Genomic DNA, 16,496 nt, shown 5'->3' on the forward strand with positions numbered 1-16,496 from the left:
CGATGAGGATTGCAAGAGAGCATTTGGGGACCTCAAGAGCATTTTGACGTCCACACCCTTTATTTAGCCACCCAACTGGGGTGTACCTTTTGAGATTATGTGTTACGTATCGGATTATACCGTTGGAGCTGTTTTGGGGCAGCGTGTTGATAGACTCCCCCATGTTTTTTACTATGTGAGCAGGACTCTAAACGATTCACAACTCAATTACTCCACCATGGAGAAAGAGTTGTTGGCAGTCAATTTCGCGTTATATAAGTTTAGATCCTATTTGCTAGGATCTAAAGTCATCATCTTTTCGGATCACACAACATTGAAGTATCTTTTTTTTTTTTTTTTTTTTTTTCCAAAAAATATGCTAAATCTCATCTGATCCGATGGATTTTGTTACTTCAGGAGTTCGACATAGAAATTCGGGACAAGAAGGATTTCAAAAATGTGGTGGCAGATCATTTGTCTAGATTGACTCTGGATTACACAGAGGACGCCGGCTGCATTTCAGAGACTTTTCCTAATGAGCAATTGATGCACATTGCTCATAATCCTGCACCATGGTTTGCTGACATAGTGAACTATCTCGTCATCGGTCAACTGCCTCAGTAGTGGGGGCGAGAAGATAGGTCCAGATTTTTGTCCATGGTGAAGAACTTTTTTTGGGATGATCCTCACCTGTTCAAGTATTGTTCCGATCAGATCATTAGGAGGTGTATACCTGAGCATGACTGATAAGTACGAAATATTGCATGCTTGGACCCTTTTATTTACATTAGTTAATCCTTTAGCTGTGTTGTTATTTAATATTTTGTGTTAGTTTTGTGTTTTTAATGTTTTGTAGGTCAATAAAGAAAAACTACAAGTTTAAAGGAAAAAAATGCAAAGTTTAGAAGAAAGTATACTTTGAGAAGACCTAGATGATGTGGTTAAGTTTAACCAAATCCTAGAAATGGTTAAAGTGGATTAAAGATTAGATTGGATAAGAAAAGGTTATTAAAAAAAAAAAAAGGTTAATGTTTTATGTGGGATATCTACATGCTAAAAAGTGAGGGGGAAGCGTGAATTTTCATTTTAATGATTTTAATGCCTCTCCTAGTTATAGGACACCAGCTCCTACCAACTACCCTAAAAATTTTAACCCACTTAAACCTTGTTCATATTGTTTCAATCCTTATCATGAGGAAAACAATTGTCCAGATCTACGAGCTGAGCTCAATGACTTATGGGACAAATTAGACCAAATCAGAGCAGCTAGATCTAACTTTTCATATGAACAAATGAACACCAGTTTCTCCAGCCCGAGGTTTGATTCAAATTTCAATTGTTATAACCCGGATTGGAGCAACCAATCCGATTTCTCAAGATCAGCTCAGGCTGCAGGAAATTATGCTCACCAATTTGATGAATTACACCATTCAGAAATAGGTCATCTAGTTGCTGACTTAAACAGAATAGAGGAAGAAGAGCTTCAAAGTTAGCTGATGGCTGAAAGGCACTACATGATTGATGAGGATGATTCCAAAAATTCTTATCATGAGCATGCCCAAGTCACCATCATACTTGAGAGTGAGGAAATTGTGGATAACAAAGAGGAGGAAGTGAAAGAGGAGCAAATTGAGCACCATGAGAACAGTGAGCCACCAATAGATCATCATCTACCCAATGACATGGAATCGAGTACTGAAGCTCCTGCCTGCATCACTGTCCCTCTTGAGACACAACAAGAGCCCAAAGCTTCATCGCCTGAATGTCTCAAATTTAGGAACTGCTTTCCTAAGAAGATCCTTCGAAGCAAGCAATTCTATATAAGATGGCGAAACATCCTTCCAGAGGGGTATGAAGTTTTGAAGAAGAAAGTGTGGAAGGGATTGGTTGGACATCCACATGATAGGGGGAAGCGCTGTAAAGTTTTCTCCTCCAGTTTATTTTTTGCACTTCACTCCACAAATTCTTTCTTTCCTTTTTCATTACATGTTATTTTTATTTGTTTTTGTTTCTAACAGCAATTAATCTTTTGATTTTTGTTTGTATAAAAAAAAATTTTGCTTTTAGTTTTTGTTGACAAGCGTTTTGGTGTTTGAGTTTGGAGGATGCCCTGCCACTTTTTCACACCTTGAGATTTCCTTACTTCTGGTAATGTATTTTATACTACTCATTGAGGGCAATGTGTAATTCAAGTTTGGGGGTATGGAAAAACACTTTGTCTATTTATTTTTGTTCTTATTTGTTTATTTTTATTTGTCATTTTGTGTTAAAAAATTTGAAAAATAAGAAAAAAGTGTGTTATGTTGTTGTCAAGTTTGAGTTAAACTGTAACTGTGATTTGCATTTCATTAGCTTGCTTAAAGGGTTGAACACATCATTATGTCATTAGGAGTTTGAGTCCTTTAACTTATTTTTGGGTAAAAGAGATTTTATTTGTTTTGAGATAAATTTTTATGAGCACATTATCATGTTTTCTGTGAGGTATGATGTTTGAACTTAAGCTTATTCTCTTTGAGATTTGCGGATGACCTATTGATGAATAACCATTGGCTTATATATATATATATATATATATATATATATAAAAGAAGAAGAAAAAAATTATAAAAAAAAAGAAAAAAGAAAGAAAGATCATGTTGAGTTTTTCGCTGAGTAATCGGACCTCTTGTCTCATTAAGTATTGAGTGTTAGCGTCAAAAGATGTGAAGTTTAGTGTTGATTTATGATACGGCTAATCTGACTTCGTAGCCTTTTTGACTAAAGTTAATAAGCCTTTAGGGATGTTCTACATCTCGTGCCCTAAAGCCGCCTGGCATGGGAGTCATTGGCCTAACACTTGATACATGGGTCAATTAGAAAGCTTAAGGGAGTTAGACATTGTAGAGCCTATAAAAAAAAAAAAAACAATAACAAAAAATGCGTATCTTGCCTTGGTTGTTTCATTTGACAGAGAATTTTACAAATTTTATGGAACTTGTCTTGAGTTTTAGCTGAAAGCTTCATGATTGTATGTTAATTACACTTTACACTTTTCAGAACATATGAGGTCTAATTTGTCCATTTATGACTAAAGTGATTTTGGATTTCCTTTTGACTGTTATGATGGTGTTTGTCTTTTTAAACTTGCTCATGAATAAGAACCATGGTTTATGTGAAACTTCTTTCTTGTTAACAACATAGTGCTACAATGTTTGTGGGCATCATTTCTGTTAAGCCCTCAAGAGACTTCACTCGTCCACTAGGTATGCCTGGGGTTTAAAACGCTTGTTGCATATGCTAAATACAATTGTCTCTCCCACGAAAGAGGATTTATGTTTCTTGCTTTCATTATATTTTTCGTTTTGTTTTGCTAAGGGACTAGCAAAATGTAAGTTTGGGGGTGTTTGATAAGTGCAAAATATTGCATACTTGGACCCCTTTATTTACATTAGTTAGTCCTTTAGTTGCGTCGTTATTTAATATTTTGTGTTAGTTTTGTGTTTTTAATGTTTTGTGGTTAACTCTTTTCATAGCTTTATTCATAGCATAAGCCCTTTAAATAAAGAATTCATTACATATTACATAAGAGAGCTAGGGCTGAGTCATCAAGACTTTTACATGGGAATAAAGACTAATATAGAAATAAAGACAAATTTAAATAAAATAAACGATTAAGAGATTAGTAGAGATTTGGTGACCATAATATTAAAGGACCGCAACATCAAGTTAGTATGTTGAGGCCAAGGCTTGGGTTGGGACTGGTATGATGACCCAAAGGGTGTGGGGGAACCACATATCGCAAATCTATGAAAAAACGCATTCTCCACACAGCAATGTGTTATTGAAGGTAGACAACTGTTTATTTATCTGCAGTGGAGGATTCTTGGGACATTATATATCTTCTCTTCCTGGTTTTGACATATTTTAAATCTTATGTTTTGGATATAATATTATGGTTCACAAATTACTAGAACCCAAATAATAGGTTGTTGTAAATTCCTTTGATCAATATTCATTTTTATTTTTATTACTAGTTAAGAGCGATTTTTTCTTTTATAAAATGTAATTGGTATATAAGTATTTACCTGGCCTCCCAAGTCCTAAGCCTAGAAATTGGATTACAGAGTTGCATTTTCTGAAGCATTTGTCGAGAATGGTGCAAGATTTGACAAATTACAGAATGGGCAGCAGTGCCATTCATCACCATGTTGATCATCAGCAGTGCATTTCGGTGGCAAATTAAATAATGTATAAACTAAGCCCGGAAATTGGATTAATTACATCTTGCATGGGGATTACAATAATTTTGGGTATTCAAGAAGAATTTGAGTGGTAGTCTGTGTTATCTATTTTAGTTAATAGAAAAATATAAATTTAATCATCTAAGCTAATATTTTAATACATAGCTATTAAATCTCCACTTATCAAACTTTGAGTGTTTAAACATCCTTTTGTTATTTCAAAGAAGATGGCTCGGTAACAAATCGCTTCTTTGAAAGTATGCCTTATTGGTTCTACCCACAACCATTAATTAATTAGTTCTCCGAGTAAAAAATCATTAGACATTCTAATATTGATGCACAACAATTTCTATACCTCAATTATGAATATATAGGTACTTCTTGTTTGAATTCAGAATGTCCGCTCTAATACTTTAAAAACATAAGTTGATAGAAAAAGTATAATTTAATGATACTTAACGGGGATTTTACTTGCTCCTGAAAATTTTAGTGAATTTATAAAGGAAAAATTTGTAAGGCAGGCCTTGAGCAAAAGCATAAGCTTCACTTATTTGTTCTGATTAGAGAAAAGAAAACCAACCTCTCCCTCTTTACTCTTTAGTTTTAGTTTTTTGAATGGTTATAATTATCCTTCACTTATTTGAAAATTGAATTTATATGTCCTGCCTTGAGTGTTGCTTTAATTATCCTTTCGTCATTGCATAGTTCTCGTAAGAGTAAGGAGGAAAAAAGAAGAGAAATGAATCGGGAGGAAGATGTTAGAAAATGCCAAAGTATTTATTTAAATAGGGAAAGTCATACAAACATAAAGCGTGCCACTTGTAAGTACGGTAAGAAATTAAAATACAAACCCTATAAAACCCAGAAAAAATATATCAGAGACACTCATTTTTGTTTTCAAAAAGCTTCAATTGGATTTTTTTAAGCTTGGTAAGCACATCTTTGATATCGACTCTTTCATCTGGTAACTCTTCAAAACACTTTAAACCTAATTCCATGATGGATGAAAGAATACTTTGCATGACAGTTGCATTTCGTCCATTTTTTGTTCTCATTAAACCGTCATCCACGACCTCCATTATTTTGTTAGGAAGTGATGTGTTTATCCATTGCCTCAAAGTCAATTCTCCTACAAACATGTCATCGGTAGGTTTCTTCCTTGTGATCATCTCCAACAATATTATACCGTAGCTATAAACATCACCTTTAATGGAGACTTTTCCTTCCAAGCCATACTCTATCAAATTATTAGTGGCCGTAAAATGGTTAAGGGTGGGCATAAGCCAAGGCAAACCATAATCGTGGTTGCATTTTATAATTACTTCGTCTATACATAGTGATCAAGAAGCATATAGCATAATTGTCTTTGATACAAATATTTATTTTAACGTACGCATTTTAGAATAATTAGCAATCAATGCATAAGACTTAAAAGGAATAAATAGGTAATTATCCATTGACTAAGCAATCATAGTTTGTATAATTTTTATTGTTAATGCATATTCATATAAATATTAGGCTTATATAAAATAGAATTATAGAAAGTTGGCATGTACATTGGTATTCTTGAAACTAGCAACTATTTTTGTTTTTGATATTAGCACTATTAGATAGCTTCATAGTAGTAAAATAAGTAGAGGTGAATTCATGTACCTGGTGCAATGTAGCCAAGTGTACCAAGAGTTTTGGTTTGTGTAGCATCATTGTTTTCGACCAAAATCTTTGCAATGCCAAAGTCACCTACATGAGCAACCATGTCCTCATCCAGAAGGATATTAGTAGGCCTCAAATCAGTGCACAATAGATTTTGATAGATCGTGGTGGAGGTAGTCTAACGCCGATGCAATGTCGACCATAATGTCTACTTTTTGAAGAAGATTCAAGCAGTAGTTATAAGAGTATAACCACCTTTCAATGCTACCATTTGACATGTATTGCAAAACTAAAGCTCTGAATACGGGGTTGGAGCATGTACTTATGACTTTAACAAGATTCCTATGTCGGATTGGTCATAAGACCTTGCATTCTGCATCAAAACTTTTGAAAGCACCAACCAATTGCAACTTGAGAACTTTAATTGCAACAATAGTCCCGTCAAGCAAAATGTCTTTGTACACAGAACTAAAACCTCCAACTCCAAGCAAGTTGCTTTCACAAAAGTTGTTTGTCCCTTGGCAAAGCTCTTGATATGATATCATTCTATGTTCCAATACATGCAATGTATTAAATAAACTTGGAACATGCATTTTACTTTTTCATTGTCTCCTCAGCATATATATTAATGCTAGACAGATTATAACTGAAGCATTGACAGGAAGAAAATACTTGAGTAGACTTTGTTTCACCTTTGATCCTTTGGAGCTTGGGTTTGGACAAGGTGGGACTCCAAAAATTGGATTCCCACAAAGCTCTCTGTTTCCAGAAAATGATTTAGCTCTGAAGTTTGCAAAAGGCCCACTAGACAGTATCTCTCCGTATAGCTTGTTAAAAGACACAATCAAATACTTGAGAAATGAAAGTGGCTCAAGAGACTTAGGAATTACACCAGAGAGATTATTAAATGAGAGGTTTAACATATCCAATCCTTTTAAACCTCCAAATGATTGTGGAATGTCTCCTTGAAATGAGTTTCGTGACAAATCAAGATAACTTAGGCTTTCAAAAGCTCCAATGATGCTTTGAATATTTCCAGTAATTTGGTTCTGAGATAAATCGATGCTTACAATAGCATCCAGTTTTTTTTTTTTTTTTTTTCATTTTTGGAGACAAATATCGACCAAGGAAATTCGATGATAGGTCTAAAAACAACAGATTCTCAATGCTCCATAAATTTAATGGTATTGGTGAATCTAGCCTATTAGAACTCATAAATAATGTTTTCGTGAATGGAAGCTTCTTGTTGTATTTATTTATTTTTTCATAGAAAATTATGCATTGTGATATTGAACTTACAAAACAATAGAGAGAAGAATTTTAGAGGAAAAATGGGCACACATCACATACATTAAGGTCATAATGTTTTTATAGATGTAAAATTATGATAATTTTAGTGAGAAAGTTGTTGGCGTCAATATGTAAGCATGCTTAAATTACTGTCCATGAGGACAGTAAGAGGCCTCTACCTATGGAAGAGCTGACTTGAGCTACGTCAAGGTTTAATATAGATATGTGTATAAATATGCTACATGTGGCGTGTTTTGGTGATCATGTACAAACAATTAGGTTTAATTTGTGTAATGACATTATGTTACAAAATAAAAGCTTTGGTTTGTTTTATAACTGAGTTTGTAGTTTAAAAAAGAAATGAAAAATCTGTATGTGGTAAAATTTCCGTGCGAGTACTTTTAGTAACTAATAGCGCTATGTGAAAAATCAGATATTTTTTCACTTACAACTTTATTTTTAAACCAAGGCATTACAAATTACAGAGCTTTCCTCCAAATTGAGTTGGAAGAATTTTCTCCAATCTATTTTATAAAAATGACATGTGTCGCCCACATGTAGAAGTACATGTTTTTTTTTTAATTTTTTAATTTTTTAATTTTTTTTTATATTACAAGAATAAAGTTGGAATAAATTTTATTCAAAAAGTATGTGCTTTTCACATGCTATTTAAAAAACATACATTTCTTATATTAAAAGTGACACAAGTCATTTTTATAAAATAAGTTGAAGGAAATAAAACTCTGTCCTAAAAAAACCTCCAAAGTGTAGTTTGTGATAGGAATATTGAAGTTTCTCATATTTAACATCATAGGCCCAGGATATAAGATAATGTAAATAATAGGTTATGGTAAAATCCTTTAATTCATATTCATTTTCACTTTTTAACTAGTTAAGAACAAATCTCCACTCATGACATCAATCAGACATAATCCCCTCATTTTTTATGTGAGAAGGTAATGACAAGTTGACAAATAGTAGAGTATAGTGAGTAACAAATTAAAGAGCTGAGCGGAAAAAAAAAAGAAAAAAGAAAAAGAACTTATGTTTCTTTCCTTATTCTTGTCAATGAACTCCACAAAGTAAAAGTTTTTTTTTTTTTCCCTATTCTAGTACTACATTTTTTTGTTTGTTTGTAATTGAGGTCTATTATTAACTAAATTACCTATACTAACACATTGACTGTCTTAGCCAATTCCAAAAAGACAAATTTAAAGTTCATTTTTACCATATCCAATCAAATATTTCTAATGCAAAAGAATGTTAAATATAAGCTTCTTAGTTCTATGTGGTATGATATATAGGCATTTATCTCAATAAGAATTGTAAGGAGAAAAATTATGATAAGATGCTTAAGAGAAAGGTGTTAGAAAATTCCAAGCCATTTATTTAAACGTGAAAAGTCATAAAAACATAAAACATACCCCTCGTAAGTGCTTTAAGAAATCAAAGGACAAACTATATAAAACCTAAATCGAAGATATCATGCAGCTCTGTTTTTGTTTTCATAAAGTGTCAGTTTGACCTTATGAAGCTTTGCAAGCACATCTTTAATATCAACTCTTTCATCTGGTAACTCTTCAAAACATTTTAAGCCTAATTTCATGATGGATAAAAGAACACTTTGCATGATAGTTACATTTCTTCTAGTTTCTGCTTTCAATAAACTGTCATCCATAACTTCTTTCATTCTATTAGATGCCTTTATCCATTGCCTCATAGTCAACTCTCTAACAAACATGTTGTTCATAGGTTTCTTCTTTGTGATCATCTCGAACAATGTTACACCATAACTATAAACATCGCCTTTGATTGAGACTTTTCCTTCATAACCATACTCTATCCAAACTCGCAATTGTACAAAAAGCCTTTTAAGTTAGTAATTCAAAAATAAAATGAAAAAAAAAAAAAAAGCTATCCACATATCTCAGTTCTCAGTCAAGAAGAGCTATATATATATGCGCGCGCACGCAAATTTATATGTAAATATGTATTTAATTATTGTACCCATACATCAAACCATCTAATGGTATATATTTTATATAACAAATTCTTTAAAGAATAATTATAATTATGCTATGAACAACTTTTAATAAGTCCACATACTTTATATGCCGACCTTTGTTGTTTGGAATAATTGTTTGGTATAACACAAAGCACAAGGGCAGTGTGCTTTGTGTTATTTACATAAATAAAAAGAACTTTACGTGGTCAAAGTTAAACATAAATTGATCATCATACATTGATAGCTTTTCTTATCAATTTTAGAGCAATCGTTCCAATGCATTTTGCATTCTCAGTAGCCACAAAATGGGTAATAGATTGGGCATATCACAAAGCAAACCATAATTCTAGTTACATTTACAAGTCCAATATTGAAACTTACACCACATCGATCTATAGATCCTATTAAATTACTTCACAGTAACGTAGTGAGCAAGAAGCACATAACATAATTGTCTTTGATATAAATATTTCTTGTAGCATATTTTATAACAATTAGTAATCAATAAATATGAGAAACAAATAGGCAATTATAGTTGTGTAATTTTTATCACTAGCAGATATTCATAAGAATCTAAGGCAAATAAAAGATTGAATTACGAATAATTGACATGTAATTGAAATTAGAAACTACTTTTGATCTTGATATTAGCCACTATTAGTTAGCATCTTAGCAATAAAATGAGCAGAGGTGAAGTCATGTACCTGGTGTGATGTAGCCAAGTGTGCCAGGAGTTTTGGTTTGTGTAGCATCCTTGTTTTGAACCAAAATCTTTGCAATGCCAAAATCACCTACATGTGCAATCATGTCCTCATCTAGAAGGATATTGGTAGGCTTCAGATCATAGTGCACAACAGATTCTGATTGACTGTGGTGGAGATAGTCCAACGCTGATACAACATCAACCATAATGTTTACTCTTTGAAGAAGATTCAAGCAGTAGTTATAAGAGTATAACCACCTTTCAAGGCTACCGTTCGACATGTATTGCAGTATTAAAGCTCTAAACTCGGGGTTGGAGCATGTACTAATGACTTTAACAAGATTCCTATGTCGTATTGTCCTTAAGACATTGCATTCTGCATCGAAACTTTTGAATGCACCCAACAATTGTAAATTTAGAAATTTAATAGCAGCAATTGTTTTGTCAAACAACATCCCTTTGTACACAAAACCAACACCTCCAGCTCCAAGCAAGTTGCTTTCACAAAAGTTGTTTGTCCCTTGGCAAAGCTCTTGATATGATATCATTCTATGCTTCAATAGAGCTAATGTATTAAATAAACTTGGAAGCTGTAATTTACTTTCTCGATGTTTTCTCAGCATATAAACCAATGCTAGACAAATTATAATTGAAGCAATGGTAGGAACAAAATATTTGAGCAGACTTTGTTTCACCTTTGATCCTTTGAAGCTTGGGGTTGGACAAGATGGAACTCCAAAAGTTAGATTCCCACAAAGCCCTATGTTTCCTAAAAATGATTTAGCTGTGAAGTTTGCAAAAAGCCCCCTAGATGGTATCTCTCCATATAGCTTGTTGAAAAACACATTCAAATACTTGAGGTTTGGAAGTGCCTCAAGAGACTTAGGAATTACACCGAAGAGATTATTGTTTGAGAGGTCTAACATATCCAATCCTTTCAAGTTTCCAAAAGATGGTGGAATGCCTCCTTGAAATGTGTTATTTGACAAGTCAAGATAGTTTAGGCTTTCAAAGGGTTCGATTATGATTGGAATATTTCCAGTAATTTGGTTCTGAGATAGATCAACATATTCAATAGTAATCGATCTTTTCATGTTTGGAGACAAGTATCCACCGAGGAAATTCAATGATAGTTGCAAAACCAATAAATTCTCAAGGCTCCATAAATTCAATGGTATTGATGATTCCAGTCTATTAGAACTAAGGTTTAGCCATTGCAATTGACTAAGATTTGAAATGCAATTTGGGATAGATCATGAGATTTTGTTATTTGAGACATATAACTTGCCTAAATTTTTTAATTGGCATAAATTTTCTGGAATGAATCCTTCAATCTTATTATCTTCAAGAAACAATCTTTGCAACCTCTCCAATCCCCCAATTGTTGATGGTATGTTTCCAGTCAAATTGTTATCACCCAAAGCAAGCAAGGTCAAGCCTTTTAAGGAACCGATTTCCATAGGAATATGACCTTTTATTTGGCTTTGTTGTGCAATAAATTATTGAAGGGAAACTGAAAATTTTCCAATGGAATTTGGAATTTAATATCCAAGGGATTGTAGGATATGGACAGGGATTTCAAAAATCTACAATTAGATAAAGATGAAAGAAAATTAGGCTCTTGATCTCTAGCCTCCCCTGTCAGTTGATTGGTATCCAAAGAAAGGGTTTCAAGGTACCTTAAGTTTCCCCCATGAGATGATTCATTGCCAAATACAATAGATTCAGATTCAGAAGACTCCATAAACCACTGGGAATGCTTCCTTCAATGTTGTTACTCTCAATGGCAAACTCAGTTAAGCTCGACAAGTTACATATGGTAGCAGGTATACTACCGGTTAAGTTGTTACCTCCTAGATATAGCCTTCCAAGCTTTTCTAATATCAAAAAACCTTGTGGAATACTTCCATCAAATCTATTTTATGACAGAGATAAGTCTGCAAGCTCTCTACGATAATTCATTTGTGAAAGGAGCTTATCGATGAATTTGTTGGCCGAAAGATAAAGTCCATAAAGATTAGGACAGTGACTGCAGAGATCCATTGGAAAAGTTCCTGAGATAAGATTATATGAAAGACCAAGTAGTGTAACACCCAAGATAATTATTAAGTTTATTATTAATAACCTCATAGTAACCTAAATTAATTAATGTGATAAATTGCACATGGGATGATTTAGAATAATAAATATAATAATAATAATATTTGTGAGATAATAATATAATAGCAATATTATTTAACGATGATATATTTATGTAATACAAGTTTTAAGTGATAAAGAGATTAACTAATAATAATGTTAGTATGATAATAAGTCCTAGTGTGGTAAATAATTATATGTATGGGTAAATTGTAATTGAAATAAATGGTAAGGGTGAAATATGAAATTAAGAAAGATGAATTAAAAGTAGTGGGGGTAAATCTTGCAATTCTAAATAGTTGGGGCTTTAAAATAGAAAGAGAATCTTATCCCATGCCACATGTTAGGCTGTCATTGGCCATTGAAGATACCTTATCTCCTTAGTTTAAAAAAAAAAGAAAAAAGGATGCAAAAAGGCAAGCCTTTAAAGGATCCCTATCTCTTTCTTTTCTCCCTCACCCCATCTCACGCACAGCCCCCTTTCCCCCATTCTCCCTTTGTCTCACTCTTTCTCTTTCCACACACAAATACATACAGCCTAGAGAGAGAGAGAGAAAGAACTGCAGACTGAGAGAGAGAGAGAGAGAGAGAGAGGTGCTGCTGGCAGTGAGAAAGAAAGAAAAAATAAGAAGAAAAAAAAAAAAAAAAAGAAGGGGAAAGTGATGAATTTCTAGGGGATTTCGGCCATGGAAGCTTGAATGGTAAATGCTAAAGCTTTTCTTTGTGATTTCATCTTACCCATTGGTTATAGGAAATGAAAATGACATGAATCATTAGGGATTTCTTTAGGTCCAAAAACTAGGGTTCTTGAAAGGGGATTTTGTTATGTTGTTGAAATCTCTAGTTTCTCTTTAAAGTTTTGTTCTACCCATTGGATATCAAGCTTGAAATCATAATGATTTAGGGGATTTTTAATTAGGTCCAAAAATTGAGGAAATTTCATAAGAAACCTGATTCCTAAAATTAATGTGGGGCTTTTATGTGTAGTAGATTGCTATGCATGATTCAAGCTCCGGGTTGTTAAATTAATGGGTTGAAACTCCAATTTTACTTATTGGTAAAGTATGGACAGAAACTCTAATTTTATATAGTTTGAATTAATTTTGGGCTTTTGGTATGTAAACATTAGGAATGCTATTTGAATGGGTTAATTACATTTAAAGTGTTAATTAATCTTAGGTTTTTATGGGATTCCATGGAAATTGATACCTATGGGGTTTAGGCTCTAATATCACATTGTAAGTGTTTATAAGTATTATAAATTTGGGTAAACGACAATAGGCTCATCCCAGCGAATCATTTTTGGAGTTTTGATTTTTGCATTCTGAGTAGAACTTTGAATTAACAAAGTTGATTCACCTGGACTCTTGATCACAGCTTGTGGATCTAGATTTGTCTTCATCAATTTATAATAAACACGATAGATGATAGCAAGGGGTCTGCTACCTTCTTCCATGTTATAACTAGAAGACAAAATATTAAGCGTTAGAGCTTTCAAAAAATGCAAATCAGACAAAGCAAGAGAAATGTTGGGAAAAACATCAAAATGGACAGGACCAACAAACAGGGAAGATTGAATCATTCCGCGTATACTGGTCTTAAAATCAAGAAATCTTGCGTCACACAAGCAAAGCAAAACAAAAGCATTAATGCCAAGTCGAGTCAATGGCTTGACAGCAACTTGAACACAACCAACATGTAAAAACTTATAACCTTTAGCAAGAGAGTCGTTAATGAACCTCTTGTTGAACAGGGTTATAGTTTGATCTTTGGCGGTAATAGCAAAGGTTTGTTCGACAGTTTTGACAGAATATTGAGATTTAAAAGAAGATTTAAACCATGAAGTAGTGTAAACATCCTTAGCGTCCAGCTTAGGGATGTTCCATTTATCAAAACATAAATTATTATTAGATTCAACAGAAAAATTTTCAAAGTTAACCATGTCCGATGGCAAACTGGAATTAGAGCTAACAGAAGAATTAGATCATCACTCTCCCCTACCCCCTGCATCTATATGCATACTGCGCTTCCACCTTTCTCCCCCCCTTATTTGGTATCAAAGCCATAAGAGTTGCGATCTCTTTGCTGCTTGATGTACACCCTGCTCTCCTTTGAACCCCCTGAGTATTGTCTTGCTCTTCTCCTCTTTGCTTACCCCCTGTTAACCTTTCTCTGTGTCAAGATCCTAGCTGTTGGTTGGTAGTCACCACCCCGTCTGTACAGTTTGCCTACCACCCCGTTACTACAGTTGTCGAGGTACCTGTAAGTCCTACTTAAGCCTGGGTTTGGCGTCTAGGGCGTGAAGAAGAGACTGTAAAGAGTAGCCAAGGGTATGTGTAGCGCTGTTTCGCGGCCAAGGGTATGTGTGGATAAACCTAGCGTCTAGGAAGGACATGCTTAGGAAGTTTACCCAGTGAGTGAGTACCTAGGATGAGATCCTTTAAGACTGTGCCTAGTGAGTGATTTTGAGTTTAGTTTGTGTGTCAAAATGTGGAGATCTAATTCTTCTGTCAGCTCTAATTCCAGTTTGCCACCGGACGTGGTTAACTTTGAAAATTTTTCTGTTGAATCTGATAATAATTTATGTTTTGATAAATGGAACATCCCTAAGCTGGACGCTAAGGATGTTTACACTACTTCATGGTTTAAATCTTCTTTTAAATCTCAATATTCTGTCAAAACTGTCGAACAAACCTTTGCTATTACGGGCAAAGATCAAACTATAACCCTGTTCAACAAGAGGTTCATTAACGACTCTCTTGCTAAAGGTTATAAGTTTTTGCATGTTGGTTGTGTTCAAGTTGCTGTCAAGCCATTGACTCGACTTGGTATTAATGCTTCTGTTTTGCTTTGCTTGCGTGACGCAAGATTTCTTGATTTTAAGACCAGTATACTCGGAATGATTCAATCTTCCCTGTTTGTTGGTCCTGTCCATTTTGATGTTTTTCCCAACATTTCTCTTGCTTTGTCTGATTTGCATATTTTGAAAGCTCTGACGCTTAATATTTTGTCTTCTGGTTATAACATGGAAGAAGGTAGCAGACCCCTTGCTATCATCTATCGTGTTTATTATAAATTGATGAAGACAAATTTAGATCCACAAGCTGTGATCAAGAATCCAGGTGAATCAACTTTGTTAATTCAAAGTTCAACTCAGAATGCAAAAATCAAAACTCCAAAAATGATTCGCTGGGATGAGATTGACCTCCCCAACGAGTGGCTTTTGGAAGGTGTTGCAAAACCTTCTCGAGTAGTTAACGATGGCTTTAATCTTGATTCCATCCAACAATATATGGATGGATCTGTCAAAATCAATTTTTCTGATTTAGGACTTTCCAGCAGGATCGAACGTCCTCTGTATGAAAGGCCTCTGTTGGTTAACGAACGAAGGAATTCTTTTGCGGGTTCAACAACCTCAGAAGGATTTCGTCGTCGTGATAAAGAAGTGGATGAGTCACTTAACGCCTCTCCTCCTCTTTGTCAAGTTAACCCTGATTTGAAACTCAAAGGAATTTCTACCAATTCCCAAGTTTCTTCTGCTTTTTACTCTACTAGAAATCATCCCCAAACGGATGACGAAGGTAGATCTACTTCCCCTTCTGCTTCTGATTTTGATGCTCCTCTCCCCACTGCTCCCCATCAGTGTAATGTCATCACCTCTACCTCTCCAATCAAAGATTTCTTTTCTGTCATTGATTGGCCTGCTTTGTCAAAAGATTTTTTGTCAAAAGAAAATCATGCTCTTCGGCATGCCTTCCGTGCCAAATATTCTTCCAAGGAACAAGATCTCATCAAAGTCAAATGGATTGAGGTGATGATTGAGTCCCAAAAACATATTTTGTTTTTTTGATTATCTTCAAAAACATTTCCCTGTCGATAATGTTTTGAATGTCGTCAAAAAGAATTTTGTCAAAGAAGATAGATCTATCATCAAATCTTCTCATCCTCCTTTAGAAAACACTCTTCTTGAAGTTAACAAAATGGTTGTCAAATGTTCCCCTTTCAAAACTCATGATAAGGACCCTATTAATAATGATAGGAGAATTATCGAACAAAATAATTTTTGTGCCCAATCTTTGCATATTTTAAGACAACAATTGGACCGTATCGAAGAGAAACTCCCTTCTCTCTCTTCTGATCCAAAAGTTTCCTCTGTTCCTCCAAAGATTGAAAAACCCCTGGTTTCTCTCCCTGATTTGTCAAAATCTTCTGGTTTAAAAACGACTTCTCAAATGAACCTTGAGAAAGTAAACAAATTGCTTTCTGAATTGACTACTGCTCGTGCCAATTCTTCTGGACAAAATTTTGTTATCAAAAAAGTTTCTTCTTCTGATTCTGAAACTTCTTCTCAAGAATCCACTGATTCTAACATCAGAATTCTTGAACAAAACTTTGGCAAGGTTGAAATGAAGCCAAAACTCCAAAGGATCTATGACGGATCTAAACCCTTCAATCTTACAAAGAATTTTTATTCCAAACCTACTCCTCCTGATTTACAATTTGAGAA

At 34.1% G+C, this 16,496-nt stretch overlaps 1 protein-coding gene across 1 annotated transcript; it reads right to left on the bottom strand.

Moving 5' to 3' along the window:
* Nucleotides 1–8,625: 8,625 nt before the first annotated feature.
* Nucleotides 8,626–10,944, bottom strand: LOC132162281 (receptor kinase-like protein Xa21). The gene is made up of 2 exons (XM_059572536.1): nt 9,852–10,944; nt 8,626–8,981 (listed from the first exon to the last, which is right to left on the bottom strand). The coding sequence occupies exons 1-2, from the start codon at nt 10,942–10,944 to the stop codon at nt 8,626–8,628; spliced, it is 1,449 nt and encodes a 482-aa protein (XP_059428519.1).
* Between the last annotated feature and the right edge of the window lie 5,552 nt (nt 10,945–16,496).

This window comes from Corylus avellana, chromosome ca9, assembly GCF_901000735.1.
Source record: "Corylus avellana chromosome ca9, CavTom2PMs-1.0".
NCBI lineage: Eukaryota > Viridiplantae > Streptophyta > Magnoliopsida > Fagales > Betulaceae > Corylus > Corylus avellana.